The 22,636-nt window shown below is 38.5% G+C and overlaps 1 protein-coding gene and 1 pseudogene across 3 annotated transcripts in view; one reads left to right on the top strand and one right to left on the bottom strand.

Moving 5' to 3' along the window:
* ZMPSTE24 (zinc metallopeptidase STE24) overlaps nucleotides 1-14,034 on the top strand; it is an 86,229-nt gene extending 72,195 nt beyond the window's left edge. Inside the window, exons 8-10 of one of the 3 annotated variants that reach the window (XM_077150145.1) lie at nucleotides 6,477-6,575; nucleotides 9,595-9,738; nucleotides 12,495-14,034. In XM_077150145.1, the coding sequence (XP_077006260.1) occupies nucleotides 6,477-6,575; nucleotides 9,595-9,738; nucleotides 12,495-12,719 (468 nt within the window). In that variant the 3' untranslated portion in view covers nucleotides 12,720-14,034. Of the gene's footprint in view, nucleotides 1-6,470; nucleotides 6,576-9,594; nucleotides 9,739-12,494 lie in introns of all 3 variants that reach the window. The other 2 variants (XM_077150144.1, XM_077150146.1) reach the window with 2 other exon arrangements.
* On the bottom strand, nucleotides 714-1,389 carry LOC143654783 (dnaJ homolog subfamily C member 15 pseudogene; annotated as a pseudogene).
* Nucleotides 14,035-22,636: the final 8,602 nt, after the last annotated feature.

The following is a 22,636-nucleotide window of genomic DNA, read 5'->3' as shown; positions in this document are numbered from 1 at the left end:
AATGTTCTAAGAAATTATCATGATGAATATACAACTATGTGATGATATTGTGAGTTACTGATTATATATGTAGAATGGAATGATCATATGGTAAGAATTTTGTGTTTGTATGTTGTTCTGTTTAATAAAATAAAATAAAAATAGAATAATAAACTATAAAGAAAATAAGTAAGTAATAAGGGGAACAAATGTTAAAATAAATTTGGTAGATTGAAATGCTAGTGACCAATGAAAGGGAGTGATAAGGGGTATAGAAAAAAAGGGAAACAAAAGCTAAAATATATTGGGTAGATGGAAATACTAGCAGTCAATGAGAGGGAGGGGTGAGGGGTATGGTATGTATGAATTTTTTTCTTTTTTCTTTTTATTTCTTTTTCTGAATTGATGCAGATGTTCTGAGAAATGATCATGGTGATAAATATACAGCTATGTGATGATATCGTGAGTTATTGATTATATATCAAGAATGAAATGATCAAAAAAAAAAACCAGGGAAAAAATAAGCTATAGAATTTTAAGGGGGTCCTTTAAAAGTATAATAAAAATGAAGTCTATTGATTTTTTATTGTGAAATAGCTTAGTGGTAGAAGAAATTATTGTGGTCAATATATGTATGAAAATTGTGAAGGCCATGGTATAATTAATTTGCAGGACTTTTGTTGTTGTTTTTTTAACATCCCCTGTTTTCCTTCAGTGTGGTCCTTGAGCATAAATCAGTGTTTGGTTGTTGATTCTAGCAAGTCTTTTGCTCCATTTATTTTGATTGCTGAGTAAGGAGATTTACCTTCATCTGGGTAATTCAAAATCATGACTCTTCTGTGCATTTTTCTAATCCTGGCCTTGTTAGCAGATGAACTTACACCTATAACAAGACTAGCTTCTTGCCTACTCATTTTCTGTTCAAATCCTCCTTTATAGTAGGATGGAAAGTTAGGAGTTGAAATCTTTGCAGTTTCTGTGATTACTTGTCCAAGAGTTTTCCAACTCTGAAATGCATAGCGACTTTGAAATGCAAGAGCTGTAAGTTACTTGTGTTCTACAGCTGTGAAGTCCTGCAGCTATGAAGTTTCTTGCCAGTCTCTGTTCATTGTCAGCATCAGGCATTGCCGAGGGTGGTGAGAACTTGGTGTAGCGCAGCCCCTCACTAGCAGAGGAGATGCCATGGTTCTTGTATTCTGTTTTTATCTTGTTTATCTGTTCTAGTTTGCTAGCAGCCGGACTGCAATATACCAGAAATGGAATGGCCTTTTAAAAAGGGGAATTTAATAAGTTGCAAGTTTGCAGTTCTAAGGCCATGAAAATGTCCCAGTTAAAGCAAGTCTATAGAAATGTCCAGTCAAAGGCATCCAGGGAAAGATACCTTGATTCAGGAAGGTCATAGAAGTTCATGGTTTGTCTCTCAAGCGGAAAGGCACGTGGCAAACACAGTCAGGGTTTCTGTCTCATCTGAAAAGGCACATGGCGAACACGGCATCTGCTCGCTTCCTGTCCGGCTTCCTGCTTCTTGAAGCTCCCCGGGAAGCATTTTGCTTCTTCACCTCCAAGGATCTCCTGCTAGTGAACTCTGCTTTGTGGTTCTGCAGCGTACTGAAGCTTTCTCCAAAATACTTCTTCTTTTACAGGATTCCAGTAAACTAATCAAGACCCATGTAGAATGGGTGAAGACATGTCTCCGTCTAATCAAATTTAATACCCACAATTGATTGAGTCACGTCTCCACGGAGACGTTCTTTCTTATGTGGAAAATCACAGGGTGATCTCTGCTGGCCTTCTCTCCAGGCCTCTGGGTTCCAACAACTTTCCCCAGGGTGATTTCTTTCTGTATCTCCAAAGGCCTGGACTGGGCTGCGAGTGCTGAGATGAGATATGCTGAGCTGCTTGGGCTGTGCTACGTTGAGCTCTTTCATTTAAGCACCAGCCAATTAAATCAAACATCATTCATTGCAGCAGGCATGCCTCTTAGTGACTGCAGATGTAATGAGCAACAGATGAGGTTCAGGTACCATTGGCTCATGTCCAATGGTACCTGAAACAAAACTAGGTACTTTCACCTGTCAAGTTGACAACTGAATTAACTACCACAAGTGGTATATGCTTCAGAAACACTTGCCTGATCTTAACCTTTAGTAATCCTGAGGGGCTACGAAATCCTCAGTAAAGGATTTACATTTGCTTCTGTCAGTTGCGCAGACTTCTCCCAAATCAGAAACACTTAAGTTTTTCAGCTCAGGGTTTTCTGGAACATACAGATAATGACTATGAAGCTCATAGGGTACTTTTTTTTTTCCTCCACTCTCAATGAAATTTCAAACAGTTGGGTTATTTTGCCAAAATAGTCAAGTTACAATTTTTGGTTTCATCAGTATTTACATTCTTGTACCTAGACATGCTGAGCATGCCTTATGTTTTTTACCCCTCCTGTTGAATGGTTGTTTTGCTTTTTATTTGTGTGCTTAATTTTCTTTGTACATATTTGTTAATTCTTCCCACAATTGCCAGTAGCTCTCAGTATAATTTTCTACAAGCTATTTTATCATCAGACCACACCCTCATTCCTCTCACACCTTGGGAGAGATCTCTGTTCTCTTTTTCTTCGAGGTAATTTCTCTGTAGTTCTGCTGTTCAGCTCTCTTACGAGACTCCCCTTTGTGTTCATCTTGGTTTTCCTTTTGACTTTATTCTAGATTGGAATCTGTTTTCTATATTCTACATATGTGTTTTTGTTGATTTATACTCTTCTCTTGGTGTTCCTCTTCTAGTAATTTCATTAAGTTAAAAAGAAGGTACAGTGATAGAGGAAGCATGATAATGGCAACTCTTAGCAGAGTCTTTTTTTTTTAATTAATATATTAACCCCACAAAGGATAGGTCAAGCCTACTTAAAATTAGGCCTAGAAGTCACCCCCAAGAGAACCTCTTTTGTTACTCAGATGTGGCCTCTCTCTCCAGCCAACACAACAAGTAAACTCACCACCCTCCCCCTGTCTACGTGGGGCAAGACTCCCAGTGGTGCGGACCTTCCTGGCAACATGTAACAGAAATCCTAAAATGAGCTGAGACTCAGCATCAAGGGATTGAGAGAACCTTCTCAACCAAAAGGGGGAAGAGTGAAATGAGACAAAGTGTCAATGGCTGAGAGATTCCAAACAGAGTCAAGAGGTTATCCTGGAGGTTATTCTTACACATTAAGTAGATATCACCTTGTTATTCAAGATGATAATGGAGAGGCTGGAGGGAACTGCCTGAAAATGTAGAGCTGTGTTCCAGTAGCCATGTTTCTTGATGATGATTGAATAATGATATAGCTTTCACAATGTGACTGTGTGATTGTGAAAACCTTGTGTCTGATGCTCCTTTTATCTACCTTGTCAACAGATGAGTAGAACATATGGAATAAAAATAAATAATAGGGGGAACAAATGTTAAAATAAATTAAGATTGAAATGCTAGTGATCAATGAAAGGGAGGAGTAAGGGGTATGGTATGTATAATTTTTTTCTTCTGTTTTCATTTTATTTCTTTTTCTGGTCTTTTTATTTCTTTTTCTGAATTGATGCAAATATTCTAAGAAATGATCATGATGATGAATATGCAACTATGTGATGATACTGTGAATTACTGATTATATATGTAGAACGGAATGATCATATGTTAAGAAGGTTTGTGTTTCTTGTCGTATTTTTTAAAAAATTTTTAAAATTAATAAAAATTAAAAATATATATATATTATATATTCACATATCATATAATCATCCAAAGTGTACAATCAGTGGTTCACAACATCATCATATTGCTGTGCATTGCTGATTGTTTTTTGAATTAAACTAATTTTTTAGTTCAAATCTGAATGAGCTACCAGCTATATCTAGTGTACAGTTGTCATTCCAGGTTTGCCCTTTACAGTTATCCTAGCAATTCTCTTCACTTCTCTCCTGTCTTAGATCTCCTGTATTCTGCATTTCATGTCTCTCTGTTCCTTAATTTACACCTTCATTTTTGTAGAGAGCATACCTTCCTGCAAAAGGTTCCATCATAGGTAAATGTTTTGAGTTACTGCATGTCTGAAAATGCCTTCATACTTCTGTCACACTGGCTTGGTGCTTTGATTGGGGTATAGATATCAAGATTAGAAATACTTTTCCTTCAGGATTGTGAAGGCATTGTTTCATTGTCTACTTGCTTCCAGCACTGCTGATGCAGTGTCTAAAGCCACTCAGATTACTGAGCCTTAGTATGTCACCTGTATTTTGCTCTTTTGGAAGCTTGTGAATCTTTTCTCAGTGGTAGTGTTCTTAAATTTCATGTATCTTGGTATGGATCTATTTTCCTCCATCTGTTGTGTCCTAGGTAAGCATTGAGCTCTTTTTTTTTATATAAATATTTCTAAGTAATTTTATTTATCTATTTGTTTTTACATGGGCAGGCACTGGGAATCGAACCCAGGTCTCTGGCGTGGTGGGTGAGAACTCTGCCACTACACCACCATCACCCGCCATTGTCCTCTTGTAATCTGAAAGCTTAAGTCCTTGGGTTCTAGGAAACTTTATGGAATTATTTTATTAATGATTTCCTCCTCAATTTTTTTCTGTCCTCTCCTATTATTTGAATGTTGAGTATCTTTTACTGGCCTTTTAATTTTCTTATCTTTTTCTCCTGTTTTTCCATTTCTTTGACTCTATGTCTCATTTTCTGGAGGAGTCTTTTATCATCTTCCAGTTCTTCTACTGAGCTTTGATAGCAAAGAGCTCTTTTTTTGTTTTTCAGTTTTTCTTTTTTTATGATATCCTTTGTTTTTCTGTGGATGCAGTATCTTATCTCTTTGGTATGATTTTTTTTTTCTAAATTTTCTGCTTTCATAATTTCTGTTTCTTCTAAATTGCCTATTTTTCTGGGTCCTGACTTCCATCTTAACAGCTTATCTCATATACCCAGTAATCCTTTGTTATCCACTCCTTAATCAGAGAATGAAAATAAAATCCTGATTAGAATTTCTGAATCTGAAGGGTAAGGCTTGTCAGCTTTGGCCTATGTGGACTTTTTGTTGGGAACTGCTGGTTTTAGTATCTTTAGATCTTTTCTCTTGGGGTAGTAACAGTTCCCCTCTGCCCATCCTCTCATAGAGTACTCTTTTAATATTCTGCCTGGAGGATAGTCTGCTAGGAGCCAAGTATAGGGAGAGGGCTGGGTAAGGAGAGGGAGTCTTTGGTATTCAATGTACCATACCAATATATGACCAGAAGCAGTCTAATGGTGTGGTATCCTTGCCATCAACTATGTCAGACCCTCATTTGAAAGGTCCTCTTCTTTTGTTCTCTCTAGAGAGAATAAACTCAGTCTTCTGGTAGGATGAGAGAGGTGCAATTGCCCATTGATGTGGAGTTGAAGAAAGAATCTGAGCTTTGACCATTTCTCAAACAGCTCCCACCCATTTCCCCTTATTTTAGCCATATTTCTTTGCCTGCAGTTCTAGAGGTTCCTAGTGCCCCCCAGTTCTAGAGATTAGTTCTCAAATACCTTTAATGCCTGTGTTGTAAATCAGGCTGGCTCTCAGTTTTTCTCAGTGGGTCTGCTTAGTCCACTCTGATTTCCTGCTTCCAAAATGTTGCTTTTGTCACCTCTTCTGTTTTCCCCATCCTTTGGGCTTTGAAAAAAAAGGAAAGAAAAGAAAAAGAATCTCTGGATTGGAGGAAATGAAATTAGATGTGAATGTTCCTTTTGCCATCTTAACTTGGAAGTCTCAGTTTTTTAAATGGCAGTTCATGGTTTTTTTTTTTAATCATAAGTGATAAGGGTTCATTTGTAGGTAATTTGGAAAAAAGGAACGATAAAGTTGAACATTTTTATAATTCTACCATACAGAGATAACTACTATTAATATTTTGATACACTTCCTTCCATCCTGTTGTCTATAATTGTGTATTTTTGCATATAGTCACATTTTTTCATTATTAGAGTCATATTTTATATTTAGTTTTGTTTCCTACTTTCTTCACCTAATAAACCATTTCCCGTTAGAACATAATCTTTGAAGAAATGTCTAATGGGTATATAACATAACTGTTATTTGTATCTGTTATGAGCAGTTTCCCATGTTAGCATATAATCTTTGAAAACATGGTTTCTAATTGGGTTTATAATATAGTTGTCAATATGATGTGATCATGATTTATTTAACTGTTACCTTGTTGACAAAGATTTGTGTTTTTTTCCAGTTTTTAAAATCTAGATTTATCTAGACTAAGTTTTATAAACTCAGGAATGCCTGTCTTGTTCATGATTTTATCTTCAATGCCTAATAGTGTCTAGCATGAAGTTGTGGTTCAGAAAATATTTTAAGTGAATGAATTGTTTTGTGTGAAAGTCTCATTGTTTCTAAAAGCTAGGATCTAAGAAGGGATACTACTGTGTTAATAGATAGAAACTCTTTGAAGGCTCTTGATAATTTATTTTCAATTTGTCCTTTAATTCAGAATAAGAAACAAGGGTGTAAAAATGAAGAAGTGCTTGCTGTACTTGGCCATGAACTAGGACACTGGAAGTTGGGTCACACGGTCAAAAATATCATTATTAGCCAGGTAAGTTTAAGGTAACATTCCTTTTTTGTGTCATGGTAGTCATATTAGAGGTGTAATGGAGAGGTTAAGTTAAGATAGACACCAGTGCCAGGCTTCCTGGCCTCTCCCTGATTTGCCACCTCAGGCAAGTTCCTTAACCTCTTCCTTATCTCCTTTCCCTTGTGGATTCGCAGTACCTCATAGGACTGTTGCAAGAATTGAATGAGTTAATAAGCATAAGGAGCTTGAAATATTCCCTGAAATGAGGAAAGCACTATATAAGTGTCGGTTGTTGTTATCACCGTCACCATCATCACCTCCTGCAGAATCACTCAGATACAAGAGCGAAAGGAGAGCACCTAGATAACTTGGACATTAGAATGATGTTTTGTTTTTATTTTAAATGAAAACTGTTATAGAAGCTTCTTTTTTTTTATTAGAGCAGTTGTAGGTTTACAGAAAAATCATGCAGAAAGTTCACCCCCTCACACACAGTTTTCCACGTAATTAAAATTTCGGTTTAAAATTTTAAATACTGGTTTAAATGTTTTTTCTCATTTAGAAGTAATTGTATGTCCATTGAAAAATGTAGAAAATATAAAGAAGAAAATAATTTCTATAACATTCCTCCCTTGGGTATTAATACTTCTAAACCAATGGTCACCAGTTTTCAGGCTGTAAGTAAAACAGTACAATGTATTGGTGACTCGTTCTGAGTATATGTGGCCTTAACTGAATTTTAAGACAACTTTTGTATCTTTCTAAAAGGCTGGCTGATTCTGGGTGATGGATTACACAAGAATATTTATGAACCCTTAATTAATTAAATTTATTAATAAATAATGAATTTAATTAAAATAATTCTTAATTAAATTAAGAAATATTTCATTTCTGTTGCTTACATCTTTAGATGTAAGAATGAGTTCTTGGCAATGAATGAGACATTAAGACCAAAATCTAAACACAAATTAATTATTCAATTTTATAAGGAAAATCACTGTCCTTTCTGTGAAAGACGGGATCCAATGCACTCAGCCTACCACAAGGTAGTGGGGCTGATCCCCTGAGGTGTGGTACCTTATGGGGACTGGGAATGATTGCCTCTTCTATCAGATTGGGACATTCGGCAGTAGTCAGTGGAGGGAAGACTAGATACTATTGACTAATGCATAACTCCATCACCTTGACCACCTTGTTCGTGAGTTCCTTGACCAAGTCCTGGGGTGTCTGGAGGAAAGAGACTAACTGACATCCATAAGATGGTATCTTCTACTCTGATCATTGAGAGCCTCTTCTCCCATGGCTCTTTTGGTGAACAGTGAATATTTACGTTAGACCAAACTCTGTGCTAATTCTGAGAAGTCTTTCCACATACCTCTTTTCCATATCTCCTTGTTAGCCATCCTCTAGTTTGTTCCAAGCCAAACCATTATTGCCCACTAGCATTAAGTTAGTATATATCCTCAGCTACTTAAAGTTCCCCTCTGAGGTTATTTCCCTCCTCCACTATCTTTCAGGACCATCCCTGAGTAGTTCTGTAATGCCATAACAATCCACTTTCACCTGATCCCAGCATATTATATAAAGTTAATTGTGAAATAGGCTCAAATTTTTTCTTCCGCAGTTGAGCCACCTGCTCATATAATTTACTTCTGCCTTCATGAACTGCTTCATTACCAATCTTGTATGTACCACTTATATTTGATAATGGTGTGCTTCTAGACATACCAGTTTCCTGGCTAAGTGATCAACATTACATTTAGTTCAGGAGGAACAGCCCCAGTCACATGGGAGTTAATGTCCTATGGCCTGGAATACGTTAGGGCCCATTAGTAAACCCAAAGTTATTTTCCCAAAGGAGGACGGTTAATTGATGAAAATGCCATGGAAAGCTTTGCTCTAAAACTCTAGGAATCTTCACTGTGAATTTTCTGTTAGGACTAGCCATAATGGATCCTACTGGATTCTAAGGCCTGAATGGCAGGGCTGCTTGTACTTCATCCTGGGCTAGTTATGAGGATTCTAAGTCCTCCAGAAAGCTAGCAGCTTTTTGGGTCCCCTGTTAAATGCTGTACGTGGTTCCTAAAGCCTAATCTGCAAAGGGGCAAGAATAATATTTGTTCTCCAGCTTTACTCCAGAGGGTCACATTTTGATTTTTTTCTCTAATGCATTGATGAAGATAGATCTACTATTTGGGGGGGGGGGGGGGGGTCTTCCTAACTATGTAGTACAGCTGTAGTGGCCCTGAAGAGAATTCAAGAAAAACTTATTGCTTTGGAGCCTCCACATCAAGGTTAGGTGGGAGGCCTTGTATCTGATTAGGGTCTTGTGTGAACAAGGCAAAGTCTATTTTATTCCTTTAACTTTTTTTAAACATTTTTTTATTGTTAAGTATAACATATACCAAAAAAAAGCAGTGATTTTAAAGTACAATAAGTAGATACAGAACAGATTTCAGAGTTTGTTATGGGTTACCATTCCACTATTTCATATTTTTCCTTCTAGCTACTGCAAAAACACTGGCAGCTGTAAGAAATATTTTTTTTCTTTTTTGTGAATAATAACAATTATTAAAAAGCAATAAATTTTAAAGCACATTGCAACAATTAATTGTAGAACAGATTTCAGAGTTTGGTATGGGTTACAATTCCACCGTTGTAGGTTTTTACTTCTACCTGCTTTAAAGAACTGGAGATTAAGAGAAATACCAATATAATGATTCAGCATACATACTTATTTGTTATATTCCTTAACTTTTTACAGAGAGTAAGTATTTTGTTGCTGTCAGATACTTCAGACCCTCAATCACAAGAGGCTCATCTTAAGCTTGTCTCTAGAAAATTATACAGTTTACAGGTTGGGGGGAAAGATACTGTTTATATACATGCTAAATTTTATTTTCCTTTCTAGAATTTTTCTGTGATCACATCAATACCATTCTTAAAATCATACCATAATTTCTTCTTTTTTTTTATACACTACTGATCCTACAGTGAAATCAACTTAGTAATAGAAATTTTGTGCCCTTTTTTTTTCTAGATGAATTCTTTCTTGTGTTTTTTCTTGTTTGCTATATTAACTGGTCGAAAAGAACTTTTTGCTGCATTTGGTTTTTCTGACAGCCAACCCACTCTAATTGGACTATTGATCATCTTCCAGTTTATTTTTTCACCTTACAATGAGGTAATGTATCTTTCAAATTATCTCATATATGCACTCGCCCATTTCAAATCTAGAACCTTAGGGTGGTTAAGAAAGAAAGACAAAATAGTTTCAATAAATGGATGAAACAGAGTATTTTAGTCCTTGGTGAACTGGCCAATATGAGAAATGGCAGAAAAATTCAAGCCCAAATAAACAAGTGTTTGTACACTATTAGGGGAAAAAAAAAGAGTACAATATTAGACTTTAATGGTGAAAATTTTGAGGGCATATCTCAGAGATTTGGAAAATAGAGATTAACTATTGGAATGCTGTGTCCTAGGATGCATTTTCACCACCACTTAGGTGAAAATCTTTGTTATAGGACAGTACAAATACACATTTTGTATATTTGTATCCAGAAAGGGGAGGCTGTGTGAGAGTGTTCCTCAAATTGTGTTCTCTGAGCAGGTACTACAAACTAGCATTACGGTCCCCCTCTAGGCCCACTAAATCAAAATTGAGTGTTTTATGTTAACTGAAGTTTGAGAACCACTGCTCTGTGAAAGTTCAGTAGAAGGATTCCATACTTGTGATAAGGCATGGATTAATGAGACTGTATATGAACAAGTATGACAATAGTAAGATGGCATAATATTTGATAAGACTTCCAAATTAAGCTAAGAAATAATAATGGAGATCTTAAGGTATCTCCATTCAGAAGAATTCTTTCTTGGGACAGGTAATGGAGTTAAGGTTTTTAGATAAACTAAATGAATCCCATTTCTTCATTTAAACAAACAAACAAAAAAACCGGCATGGGAGTTGGTGGGGGGGGGGTGAGCATGGGCACCAGAATAGAAAAATGGAGAGGAATAGATCATATTTATATAGCATTGTCCCCATAAACTAAACAAAGTTTTTGAGAGAATTGAGATTTATCATCTTTAAACTATGAAAGTTTTCATTTTAATTTTAAAATGAAAAAAGAAAAAGAAAATTTTAAATTTAAAAAAGAAAACTTGTAAAATACCTTGTGTGGTTTGTTTCTGCTCAAAACAGAGGATACAGAAAATCTTATAATGATACTGTCATTACTGTCTTCTACCACAATTCAGGATTATCTCAAGGATACTGAGCTGTGTTTACTAAATGACCCTAGACTCCTCTTGTTTTCAACTGCTATGCTTTTTTGAAACTAATTTTCTTGTCTCCCTTGCCATCAAGGCTGATAATTCTCACTGCTGTTGTAAGTTTCTGTTGTAGTTGTTAGCCCTCTCTAATGTTCTTCTTCAATCTTCCATGGACTGGGAAATGAGATAGTCAAGCTACTTTGTTATACTGGGTTGTCTTATAAGGAGAGGCATGAGTAGCATTAGTGATTATCCTTTGTGATATCTAACTTGGCTGCTCAGGGGATTTTTTTGTTTTATTCCTTATGTTCACTGGTAGCGTTCACTTAAAAAAATGTCAAATAAATGGCGTACTAGGATCATTTGAAATGTGATTGATCCACAGAGATATTAGCAACTACTTTAAAAACCTTGGAGAGCCCAAGAGAGGTGTTTCAAAAGGTGTAGATAGTTAAGTAGAATATCTTTGCTTAATGTCAGAGTTTAAGAGGTCATCATAGGAAAGAGACATTTTCCTGAAGAAACTGGGAAAACTGCCATATTAAGAAGAGTTTAGAAACCTACAACAAAGCAAAGAGGGCAGATTAGTATCTGTTTATATTCTTGCTTATGTGTTAACAGCAAGATTCAAAGAACAGTTTGCCTTAGACCCTTAAAATCAGGAGAGAGAAAATTATGTCAACCCAGCCAAAATCCATGGGACCAGTTAGTGATTTTATCCCAAAAGGTATATTTGAGATTTGGAAGAGAAATTGTAGATAGAATTAAATTATTGGTTTGAACTTATATCTGAGAAGGTGTAAGGGGACTTCCAGAGTTTATTTTGAAATTATTAGTGGCAATAAGAGGTACAAATGAGAGATTTAAAAAAAAAAAATTTTTTTTTAATGCTGAAGTATTTTAAGGTAAGAAACAGACATCACATCATTCAACCTGCAATACTTTAAAATGCAAAGAAATTATTCTTCTCTCAAAATTTATATTTCCAAATGAAATTTCTCTCCTTCATAGTGGTCACCTTTGGAGATTGCATACTTACGGTGATCTGTCAGAGCTCAGAGTACTTGGAAAATTCAATTTTGAGATGGTTGAGGCTGTGCCTTTTTTTTTTTCTTAAATACTCTCCATGGAGACTGTCATTGTCCTTTAAAAGTGGATAAGTGACCAAGTTTTTTTTATTGAAAAATAGAGTCTGAGTATAAATTACCATGACAACACTGATTCTGAGGGTGGTGGTATGCATGGGCTTTGGAATCAGAGACTCTCAGCACTACCACCTTCCAGCTGCGTGACCTTGAGCAACTTCTCTATCCTCTCTCAGCGTCACACTTCCTCATCTGTAAAACAGGAGTAATTACCTTGCAGAATTGTTGGAGAATATGTAAAGTGCCAAACTCAGTGCCTGGCACATAGCAGATTCACAATAATCGATATTTTTAAAGTAAGAATAACATTCATGTGGGTTTATATCTGGTAGTCTTTTCCTTGGGGAGAAAAGGTTCAATTTATGATAATTCCACTAAAATACTAGTGATCTTTGTTTGATCTGTGGTCTGTTCTTTCTCTTATCTTATGCCAAACTTCCTCTACAGTCTCAACTCATGAAATCTTCAGTGACAACAGAGAGGTGAGCAGTGGTTAAAACCCTTTCATTTACTTTTTCAGGTTCTTTCTTTTTGCCTAACAGTCCTAAGTCGCAGATTTGAGTTTCAAGCTGATGCATTTGCCAAGAAACTTGGAAAGGCTGAAGATTTATATTCTGCTTTAATCAAACTAAACAAAGATAACCTGGGATTCCCTGTCTCTGACTGGTTGTTTTCAATGTGGCATTATTCTCATCCTCCGCTACTAGAGAGACTTCAAGCTTTGAAAGATACAAAACAAGACTGAGATGCCCAAATTCTGCAACTGAAGACATTTCTGATTATTTTTGTCCTGGCAGCATGATCCAACTCTTGAAGTTTTTAAACTTTGTTTTTTTTAAGAAAAATTATTAAGTACAGAAAGCCCAGATTTAAATACATTTAATATCTCATTTTAAAAATGAATTTAATAATCATTTCTTAAAGAAAACACTGGATGCAGTTTTTGAGGCTTACTGTTTTTAAAGGTATACTTTTCTTTTATCTTTGACATCTACTTTACCATCAACTTGTAAAATTATTTGAGAAAATGCAGAACTTGTTTTATTTACAAATTTATTTGGAACCTGAATATAAGGTGTTTGGGTACATATGTCTAAAAGAGAATACCACCTCTGAGTCTTCTCTGTAAGGCAGAAGTAGTGGTTCTAAATCATTGTGCTCATGCCTAAGTTGAAGTTTACTTTTACTTTTCAAACTGTTATGATTTAACTTGGCCAATCAGTGTTTTAAATAAGTAAGAAAGATAGTTGGTAACGCTGATTTTATTTAAATGAAAGTAGTTAGAAAGATATCGTTTTACCAGATTTCTCTGTTCCCTCTCTTGCTACACACACTGATCAGGAGTTTTTATAGTGCTTTGAAATTAGAAATTATGTATGGCATGTTTTTAAATCATTATTAATGTTTTTAAGAAGATTTGAGTCTTTATCTTTCTTTCCACCTGGTAGGTATGGTCCCCACTGGGTAAACTGTGTTATTTTTCAAAACTTTCAGCTTTTTCTTATGCTTATTCTCTTATTCAGTAAATAGTGCATTCTTCCAGTTAGCAGAAGTCACTTTATTGAACAGGTTTTGCTACTTTAAGAGTGACAAAACATGGAAAGAAGAATAAATGATGTTTTACAAGACATAAGGATTAAATGTTGATGATTCTCTTGATACTACAGGAAAAATAGTTTTCTATCTCTTTCAAGATAGAAAAATTTCAGTTTTATTTTTGTATTTTTATTGCCAACTCATAAGTACTATTTAATCAAACCAAATTCTACTTTAAAAATTATAATTCTTGCTATGCAGATAATTGTTCATTTCAAGACAGATGGCATGAAAGATTTATTTTCCAGTTGTAAAAAGTGTGTGTTTGACTGCTTCAAATCTCTGTTCATGCTGAACAAAAACTTTTGTGCCTAGAACTCCCACTCACTGATAATGTTTACCTTCTCTGTGTTTATTCCAAAGTGGAATCAACCATGCACCCTTGGTGTATGGCCATAAGTCTTTTGCTCAGCTGTCATATGGGTGTTGTCTTTACTTGGAAATATAATAAAAATAAAAATTTAGTTTCGCACTGCATTATTTATTTCCTAAGGCTAAAGAGGAGCAGTTCTGTAGTTTTATTTATCCAACATCCTTTATCAGTGAATTCATGCTATGCTAACTGCCTTTCCTTCCTTCTGTGCCTTTAAATACAAATTTCAGATCTGCACAAGTAAAACATTAAACATTGCCAAAAGAGATATATGTACTTGTCTTTACTTTGATAAAAATTGCATGTCACTTGCTACCTGGTGTATTTTTCATTACTCTAGAGGAACTAAGTGCTAGTATATGAACAGTAGTGAGAAGAAATAGCCCTAATGCATAATGGTGTCAAAACCTTCACAGTGCCTCACGTGCAGAGTCCTCTTCAGAGCCTTTCTCCTGCTCCACTCCAAGCATCACAGTTTTTGCTGATGTTTTCTTGAAAGCTTCTTTTGGAACCGTTACTTCTCCATTTTCGTAACCTCTTTTTATCTTGGGCCTGCCTTGTCTGCACCAGCTTCCTCTTTGGTCTTCCTTCACATGCAACAGTATTGAGCTTCTACATGTATGATAGTTTTGAACTAGTCACCCACAGTTTATGGATGGCAAAGGCATAGAGATGGCCAAAATCAGACTGGTAGATTCCTGAGATAGTGACCGACAAGGAAAAGAGTAGGGTGGCCAACCAAGGAAGGAAAGAAGTGACACAAAAGCACTTTATATTTAGCAGATATGCAGGGCAAGGGCAAGGCCTCAGGTAAAATGGCATAGCTCAGAGACTGGGGCTCTGTAACCAAGAAAGTTTCTGTTATGTGTATATTGCCTTTTATCTGAGGTCGCCCTTTGCTGAGGTCTGAGAGCTACTAGGAAATTCTGCCGCTGTTTAGGAAAGAAGCAGAAATTTGAGGTTAATTCAATGGTTTAGCACCAGCGATGGTTCCAGTTAGCCCCTTGTATTTCAGATGCTCACTGTTACCCGCCAAACCTGTGTAGGTTTTATGAGAAAGTCTTCCACTTGGCCTTTTTCATAAGTCCAATGTATATTTTTGTACATACACACTTTATGTCTTTGGCTCTTTGGGGTATTTTATCATCATTAGCAGAAAACTTATTAAGTATAGACTCAAGTTCTGTCCTAAGTGCTGTTATGGTGGTTAGATTCTGGTGTCAGCTTGGCCAAGTGATGATGCCTGGTTCATTCAGACTCGGTATTGGAGCTGCCGGCTTCACATCCTGCCGTTCAGATTTTGGACTCTTCCATTCATTCCCACAGTTGTGTGAGACACCTTTATAAATCTTATATTTACAGATATCTCTTGTTGGTTCTGTTTCTCCAGAAAAGCCTAACTAACACAGTTTGGTACTGGGAGCAGTTCTTGAGAAACAGAATCTGGGAGCAGTTCTTGAGAAACAGAATCTTAAAAATGGGTTTTTATAATTGGTTTTCCACTCTGATTTGACTCAGAAGCACTAATGACTCTGTTTCCAATAATCAAGGTAGCACTGACAGTCCATGAGGTGAGTTTACAAGTGAGATATGCAGAATTTCACCATTAGATTCTGCTAATCGTACGCTTGTATGAGGCAAGGCTCTGGGTGATAGTGTTTTTGAGACCTTTATGGAGTTTCGTGGAATTAAGTGGTATGATGATGTTGGCTGGTTGTTGATAAATACACTGGATACAGTGATGAGGAAAAGGGATGAGCTGAAGGCTTCATATTTGCAACTTAGGTGCCATATGAACTATACAAAAGTTTCCATGTTTGCCCCGAAAGAAATTCTTATTCCTTATGGTTGCAGATTTGAGATCTCTGAAAACCAGACACAGAGCCTCATTGGGCAAGTAGCAGATTTATAATGTAAACCGAAAGCTCAACCTTGTAGGGTATCTGCTGTTAAAGTAAGGACTTTGATCAGAAAAGGATAGGATCCTGAAACATGGGATAGTATATGTGGCTTGATAATGATGGTGATGGGAAGATAGGATCGCTGGAATCTTCTGAACCTTTGTTAGATAGATCTGTAATGGACTGTCTTGAGGAAGGACCTTCCTGATCTCCAGCCTTCCTTGAGGAAACAGCTTCCTGGCCTCCATTCTGCCCAGAGGAATCTGCCATCCAACCTCTACCTAATGAGATGAATTCTTCAGTGCCTGCTAATCCTGTAACCACCCGCACTGGGGAAACAGCCCTCTCTCCTCTGGAGCAACCAGATGAAACTGTAACAAAATGCCCTGAGGTTTGAAAGACACTTCTATTTCTTTTCATGACCCACCACCACCACCACTCTTTTCTTCAAGACCTATAAGTACAAGACCAATAGGCCCCGAAAGGTGAGGTACAAAGTGTGACCCATAAGCGGGTATACTTTACTCCAAAAAATGGCATGAGTTTTCCAATGTATATAGTCAGAAATCAGAGAAATATGTGTGGGAATGGATATTAGGCATGTGGGATAATGGTGGAAGGAATATAAAATTGGATTAAGCTGGTTTTATTGATATAGGTCCACTAAGCAGAGATTCTGTGTTCAATGCTGTAGCTTGAGGGTTTAGAAAACCAGTTTGGATGGTTGGCTGAAACATGGATTAAAATGTGGCCAACATTACCTGAAGTCGAAATGCCAAAACTACTTGGTATAATATAGATGAGGGGATCCAGAGGATTAGAGAGATTGGAATGTTAGAGTGGATTTATCATGGAAGCTCTGCTCATACACCCTAGGAGTATCCAGAGGACACATCTTTGACCAGAACCTTGAGAAATAAATTTGTGAGACCAGTTCTATTATCCCTGAAGAGCTCTGTAGTTGCCCTTCTATGAACGTAAGATATTATTGTGGGAACTGCTATCACTGAGCTAGAATCCTTAAACAGAATGGAGATGATCGATCCCAAGTTGGCAGAAACCATGTGGTGACTGTTAATTACCATAGATAAGGTGGGCATGGCTACCATAAAGGACAACAGACTCAAAGCAGCAGTCAAAATAATCTGACTCACAGAGACTTAGGATGTTGACTAGCAGATCATGGGGTACCTAGAAGTAAAATAGATTGGCAGTCTACTAAATTCTTGTTTGAGCTGTATAAGCAGAATTTTAGGTCAAGTGAACAGAAGTCTAACTTGAATTACAAGAACAGAGTCATAGCTGCTTAATCAATTCCCAGATCTGAGACAGTTTACAGACCCAGAGCCCCTTGATTGTGGGGAGGGCCAGGTACCCTTGGGTAATGACCTTTTACACTGCCCCCAATTCACTGTTAATCTTCCTCCCAGCCTTCCCCAAGGAGACTTATGGTCTTTTTCCAGGGTGACTGCATTGGGGGAAAAGGAGATGATCAGATATTTCAGAGATTATTGGACACTGGCTCAGAAGTGTCACTAATTCCAGAAAACCCAAAACTGATTCATCCAGTCAAAGTAGGGGCTTATGGAAGTCAGGTGATCGATGGAGTTTTAGCTCAGATCCATGTCACAGTGGGTCTAGTGGGTCGCCAGACCCATTCTGTGGTCATTTCCCCAGTCCAGAATGTATAATTGGAATCGACGTACTCAGCAACTGGCAGAATCCCCACACTGGTTTTCTGACTTGTGGAGTGAGGGCTATTACGGTAGGAAAGGCTAAGTGGAAGCCACTAGAACTGCCTCTACCTAGCAAATAGTGAATCAGAAGCAATACTGTATTCCTGGAGAGATTGCAAAGATTAGTGCCACTCTTTAAGGACTTGAAGGATGCAGGGGTGGTGATTGCCACCACATCCCCATTCAACTCTCCTATCTGGCCTATGCAGCAAACAGATGGACTTGGAGAATGACAGTGGATTATCCTAAACTTAACCAGGTGGTGACTCCAATTACAGCTGCTGTTCCAGAGGTAGTAACATTGCTTGAGCAAAGCAACATATATCAACTAGTGTCTAGTAGCAGCTATTATCTAACAAATGCTTTTTTCTCAATAGCTGTTAGTAAGAACCACCAGAAACAGTCTGCATTCAGCTGGCAAGGTCAGCAGTATATCTTCACTGTCCTGCCTCAGGGGTATATCAACTATCCAGCCCTATGTCACAGTCTTGTTCACATTGACCTTGATCGTTTCTCCCTCCCAGAAGACATCACACTGGTCCTTTATATTGATGATATAATGCTGATTGAAACCTGAGTTGCCTGCCATGAGCTGGGTGTTGTCTAACCCACCAAGCCATAAAGTTGGGTGTGGACAGAAGCACTCCATCATAACAGAAATGGTATATAAAAGATAGGGCTTGAGCCGGTTCTGAAGCCACAAATAACTTACATGAGGAAGTGGACCAAATGCCCGTGGCCCCCACTCCTGCCATATTATCTTCTCTTTCTTAGACCAGAGCTATGACCCCTTGAGGGATTTTCTTACAAACGGTTGACTGAGGAAGAGAAAACTTGGGCTTGATTTGCAGATGGTTCTGCACAATATGCAGGGACCACCTAGAGTGGACAACTGCAGCTCTACAACCCCTTTCTGGGATGTCCTTAAAGGACGGTGATGAGAAGAAATCTTCCCAGTGGGCAGAAGTTTGAGCAGTGCATCTGGTTGTTCATCTTGCTTTGAAGGGGAACTGGCCAGAGGTGCATTTATATACTGACTGCATATATATATATATATATACTATATATAAATTGACTGTTGCTAAAGCTTTGGCTGGATGATCAGGGACGTGGAAGGAACATGATTAGAAAACTGGTGACACAGAGGTCTGGGAAGAGGTATGTGGGTAGACCTTTCTGAATGGGCAAAGAACATGAAGATATTTGTGTCCTGTGTGAATGCTTACCAGTGGGTGACTGCAGCAGGGGAAGGTTTTAATAATCAAGTGAATAAGATGACCCATCCTGTGAATACAAGTCATCCATTTTCCTCAGCCACTCTTACCATTGCCCAGTAGGCTCATGAACAAAGTGGGCATGGTGGTAGAGACGGAGGTTATGCATGGGCTCAGCAACATGGACTTCCACTCACCAAGGCTGACCTGGCTATGGCCACTGCCGAGTGCCTAATCTGCCAGCAGCAGAGACCCACACTCAGTCTCACAAGAAGAGCAAGAGAAAAAGAGATGCAGTCCAAAGACTGGACACTGACACTTCAACCTTCATCATATGGGCAGATGAGAAATCACCAAAGGAATCTGAGGAGGACAGTGTGGTAAGATAGAAGATAAATGTAGTTGTCCTTTATTCCTATAAAGGGGAAAGAAGTATTGTGTAGTAGCTGGAGGCAGAAGTGGTGTCAGCAGAGGTATTCTATTTCTTAACATGATGAATAGGGGTGCCACCTGCTTCACAGGGCTGTGGTAGGATAAAATGACATGATGTTTGCAGTGTGCTTAGCACAAGTAGTTGATAATAAGAGCTCGCTGACTGGTACTTGTTAATAATAATGATGTTGACAATTTAGTATAATTCCTATAACTTAGATAAGCACAAAGTACGGAGAAAAGTACCTAACCCAACTGGCATTTAGGGTATGGAAAGGATTGCCAGAGAACATGATCAAGTTTTGAAAGGAGCAGGAATCATCTAGACGGAAAAAGAAGGGAGAGGGTAATTCCATGGAACAGCAGGTACAAAAACATGGCAATATGGGGCATTTTAGAGACTGTAACAAAGTTAAAATTGAGAGATGAGGCTAGAGAGAAAAATGAAGCAAATCTAAGGGTGTTTTGTGCCAAAATATAACATTTGGATACTATCCTGATAGTACAATCATTAGTTCAATACTGATAGTACAATCATTAGTTCATTTAGTCAATATTAAGTTACTGCTAAATATCAGACACTATTCTTGGCCATGAGAACAGAACAGACAAAATCCCAATTTCACAGCACTTACATTTTAGTAGGGGAGACAAAGGGCAATATTTATGTAATGAATAAGTATTTGCTAAATAAATGAGTGAAAAAGAGAAATTGATAGGCTTGGAGATGAAATTGCTATGGGGAATAAAAGCAGAACAAATTAAGCATGATGGCAGATTTCAGGTCTGGGCACCTGGTAGATGGTAGAACTAGTAGTCACTGAGTCTGAAGAAGCAGATTTGGGGAATGGAAATGACTTCAGTTTTGGACAGCTGGAATTGGAGGTGCTTATCCCCTGCAAAGGGAGCAGGGACTCATTTCTTCTTATCCACCTAGAGCTAGATCCACTTGAAGGTAATTGACCATGACCTTGTGAAGCAAGGCAACTGGCTATGGGACCTCTCACCAAAGCAAGCCCTTGCTCTGTGGATGAGAAGTAAGCCTGCTATTTATTCTGGGAATATTTTTGCCTGACCAGGATACACAGCCTCTCTACTTCTGCCCTACTGCTTAGTCATGTGGTTCACCTACAGAGGGCTTTGTCAGCTTCTAAGCTTGCCCAGTGTCTCCATATCAGTATCCACTTCCAAAATTGCTCAAAACACTGGCAGCCAACTAGGGACCCTGTTTGTCAATAAGACACCAGAATTCTGGCTGAAAGCAGTAAAGCAGTTTGTTGCCCCTTTCACTGGTGAATTTTTTTGGGGGGGGGTATGCTGTATGGTGGGGGTCCCATTTCATTCTTTTTCCATGTAATTATCCCATTACTGCAGCACCATTTGTTGAAATTTTTTTCTGGCTGGTGGGGGTAGGAGGTAGTGCATGGGCTGGGAATTGAACCCGGGTCTCCTGCATGGCTGGCGAGAATTCTATCACTGAACTACCCTTGTACCCCTGCTGATGAATTTTTAATGGGGTGGATTTGGTGCTGGGCATCTGGAGTAGAAGCATAGCGGTTTGCTGAGTTACTTGAAATAATGTTCTATCATCCATACTCCTAGAGCCCTGCTAGGGGCAGGTATGGCACTCAGAGCCTGAGTCCTCGCAGGCTGCATTCTAGGGAGTGGAGTGGCTTCTGAACCTCTGGGATGGGGCTGGACTGTCTTGTTGCTATGCCCTTCCTAGATCCCTGTAGTGGTTTGTAGATCATGTGAAAGACTTGACTCTTAATCCATTCCTGTGGGTGTGAAGCCATTGTAAATAGGACCTTTTAATGAGGTTACTTCAATTAAGGGGGTAGCCCAACTGAACCAGGATGGATCTTAATCCTATTACTAGAGGCCTTTCCAGAGAAAAGTTACCAGGAGCAGCCAGAAGTGGAAGTCGATAGAACCCAGAAGAGGGGAAAAAAAAAAGACATCACCATGTGTATGGTCCATGGAAAGCCAGGGAGTCCCAGAGACTGCTTGCCAGCCAGAAGATACTGATCCTTGGAGGAAGCAAGCCTTCTAGCCTCTGAATCAGTAAATTCCTGTTGTTAAGCCAGCATATTGTATGGTATTTGTTTTAGCAGCTGTGAAACTAAACCAGTCCTCTTTTTCCTAATTGCAAACAAGGAGTTGGGTTCCTGCTTCATTTTTGTCACATTAGAATTTTGATTCCCAAGGCCCAGTTGTTGAGGATTGTGTCCCTATAAGGCAGTAGTAGGAATAACTTGGATGCCTGGGCCATACTGGAATGTACCTCAGCCACATACAAACTGAGACCAAATCCCTTCCTTCCTGTGTTGATCATTAGTGAAGCCTTCCTTTTAGCATCCTGAACATAGTATTCTCTCATTTATTAAATATTTACTGAACACCTAATACATTCCAGGCACTGTTTTAAGTGCTGGAAAATAGACAGACCAAAGTTTCTGCCCTCATGGAATTTATATTCTAGTGCGGTATGTTGACTGGTAATAAGTGCTAAGGAGAAATAATAAAGCAGGGGAGGGGGATCTGGAGTGTTGGGGTGGGGATGAAAATGTCACTTTTGAATAAAGACTGAGGTGAGGTCACTGCCACGACGATGTTTGGGGGATGAGCATGCTAAGAAGAGGGCATAACGTGTATGATGCAGGAGGGAGTGTACCGGGTTCCCGGCACAGAGATGATGGTGCAGATGCATATAGAAGACTTGTAGATCACAGGAAATACTTGAACTATTCCTGAGTGAAATTCACCCAGCAGGAAGTCTTGGAACAGCTTCTACTGGTCCCTAGGAATCATCCTCCTTTTCAGCCTCCTTCAAATGCCTGAGAGTCATGAGAAATGACTTGTGAGATTTGGGCATCAACTTCTCTGTGGTAATTGAAATACCAGCTGGCCCCAGTCACCACAAAAGGCGGCAAGGAGAGGGCATGTGGAAATGTCAAGTAGACTGGATCTCTAAGCCCAAAGTCTCAGGCATTAGGACCAAGTAAAGTGATCAGCCAGGGGAAGGGGAGTCTGTACAGAGCTTGACTTCCAGCTGCATCCTCAGCTCCCATCCTTTTCTCTTCTTTCATGGGGTCCTAGATTCTCTGCATTCAGGGACTCCCCTGCCAGCCACAGCAGCAGCGGGTTCTTCTGTGGGTCTGGAATGCCGTAATTCAGGATTGCCAAAGCACCGAACTCAAAGCCACCTCTGTGGCCCTCAGGGCTACCCATCCTTCATTCCCTTTCCATCCTTCCTGTCTGTCTCTGGTAAGAGGGTTGAGTTGTACTAGTGGTGTGTGGGTTGGGGGTGGGGGGTGGGATGAGTTTGGGATAGTGGGATACATTGTTTGCCCTGATTGGCTGGAGAAGGTTCCCAGTAAGGGTGAAGCGTGGGAGGGCTCAGGCTTTGG

Source organism: Tamandua tetradactyla, chromosome 2 (assembly GCF_023851605.1).
Source record: "Tamandua tetradactyla isolate mTamTet1 chromosome 2, mTamTet1.pri, whole genome shotgun sequence".
NCBI lineage: Eukaryota > Metazoa > Chordata > Mammalia > Pilosa > Myrmecophagidae > Tamandua > Tamandua tetradactyla.
The sequence above is the reverse complement of the archived record's forward strand: the minus strand, read 5'-3'. Positions and strand labels throughout refer to the sequence as shown.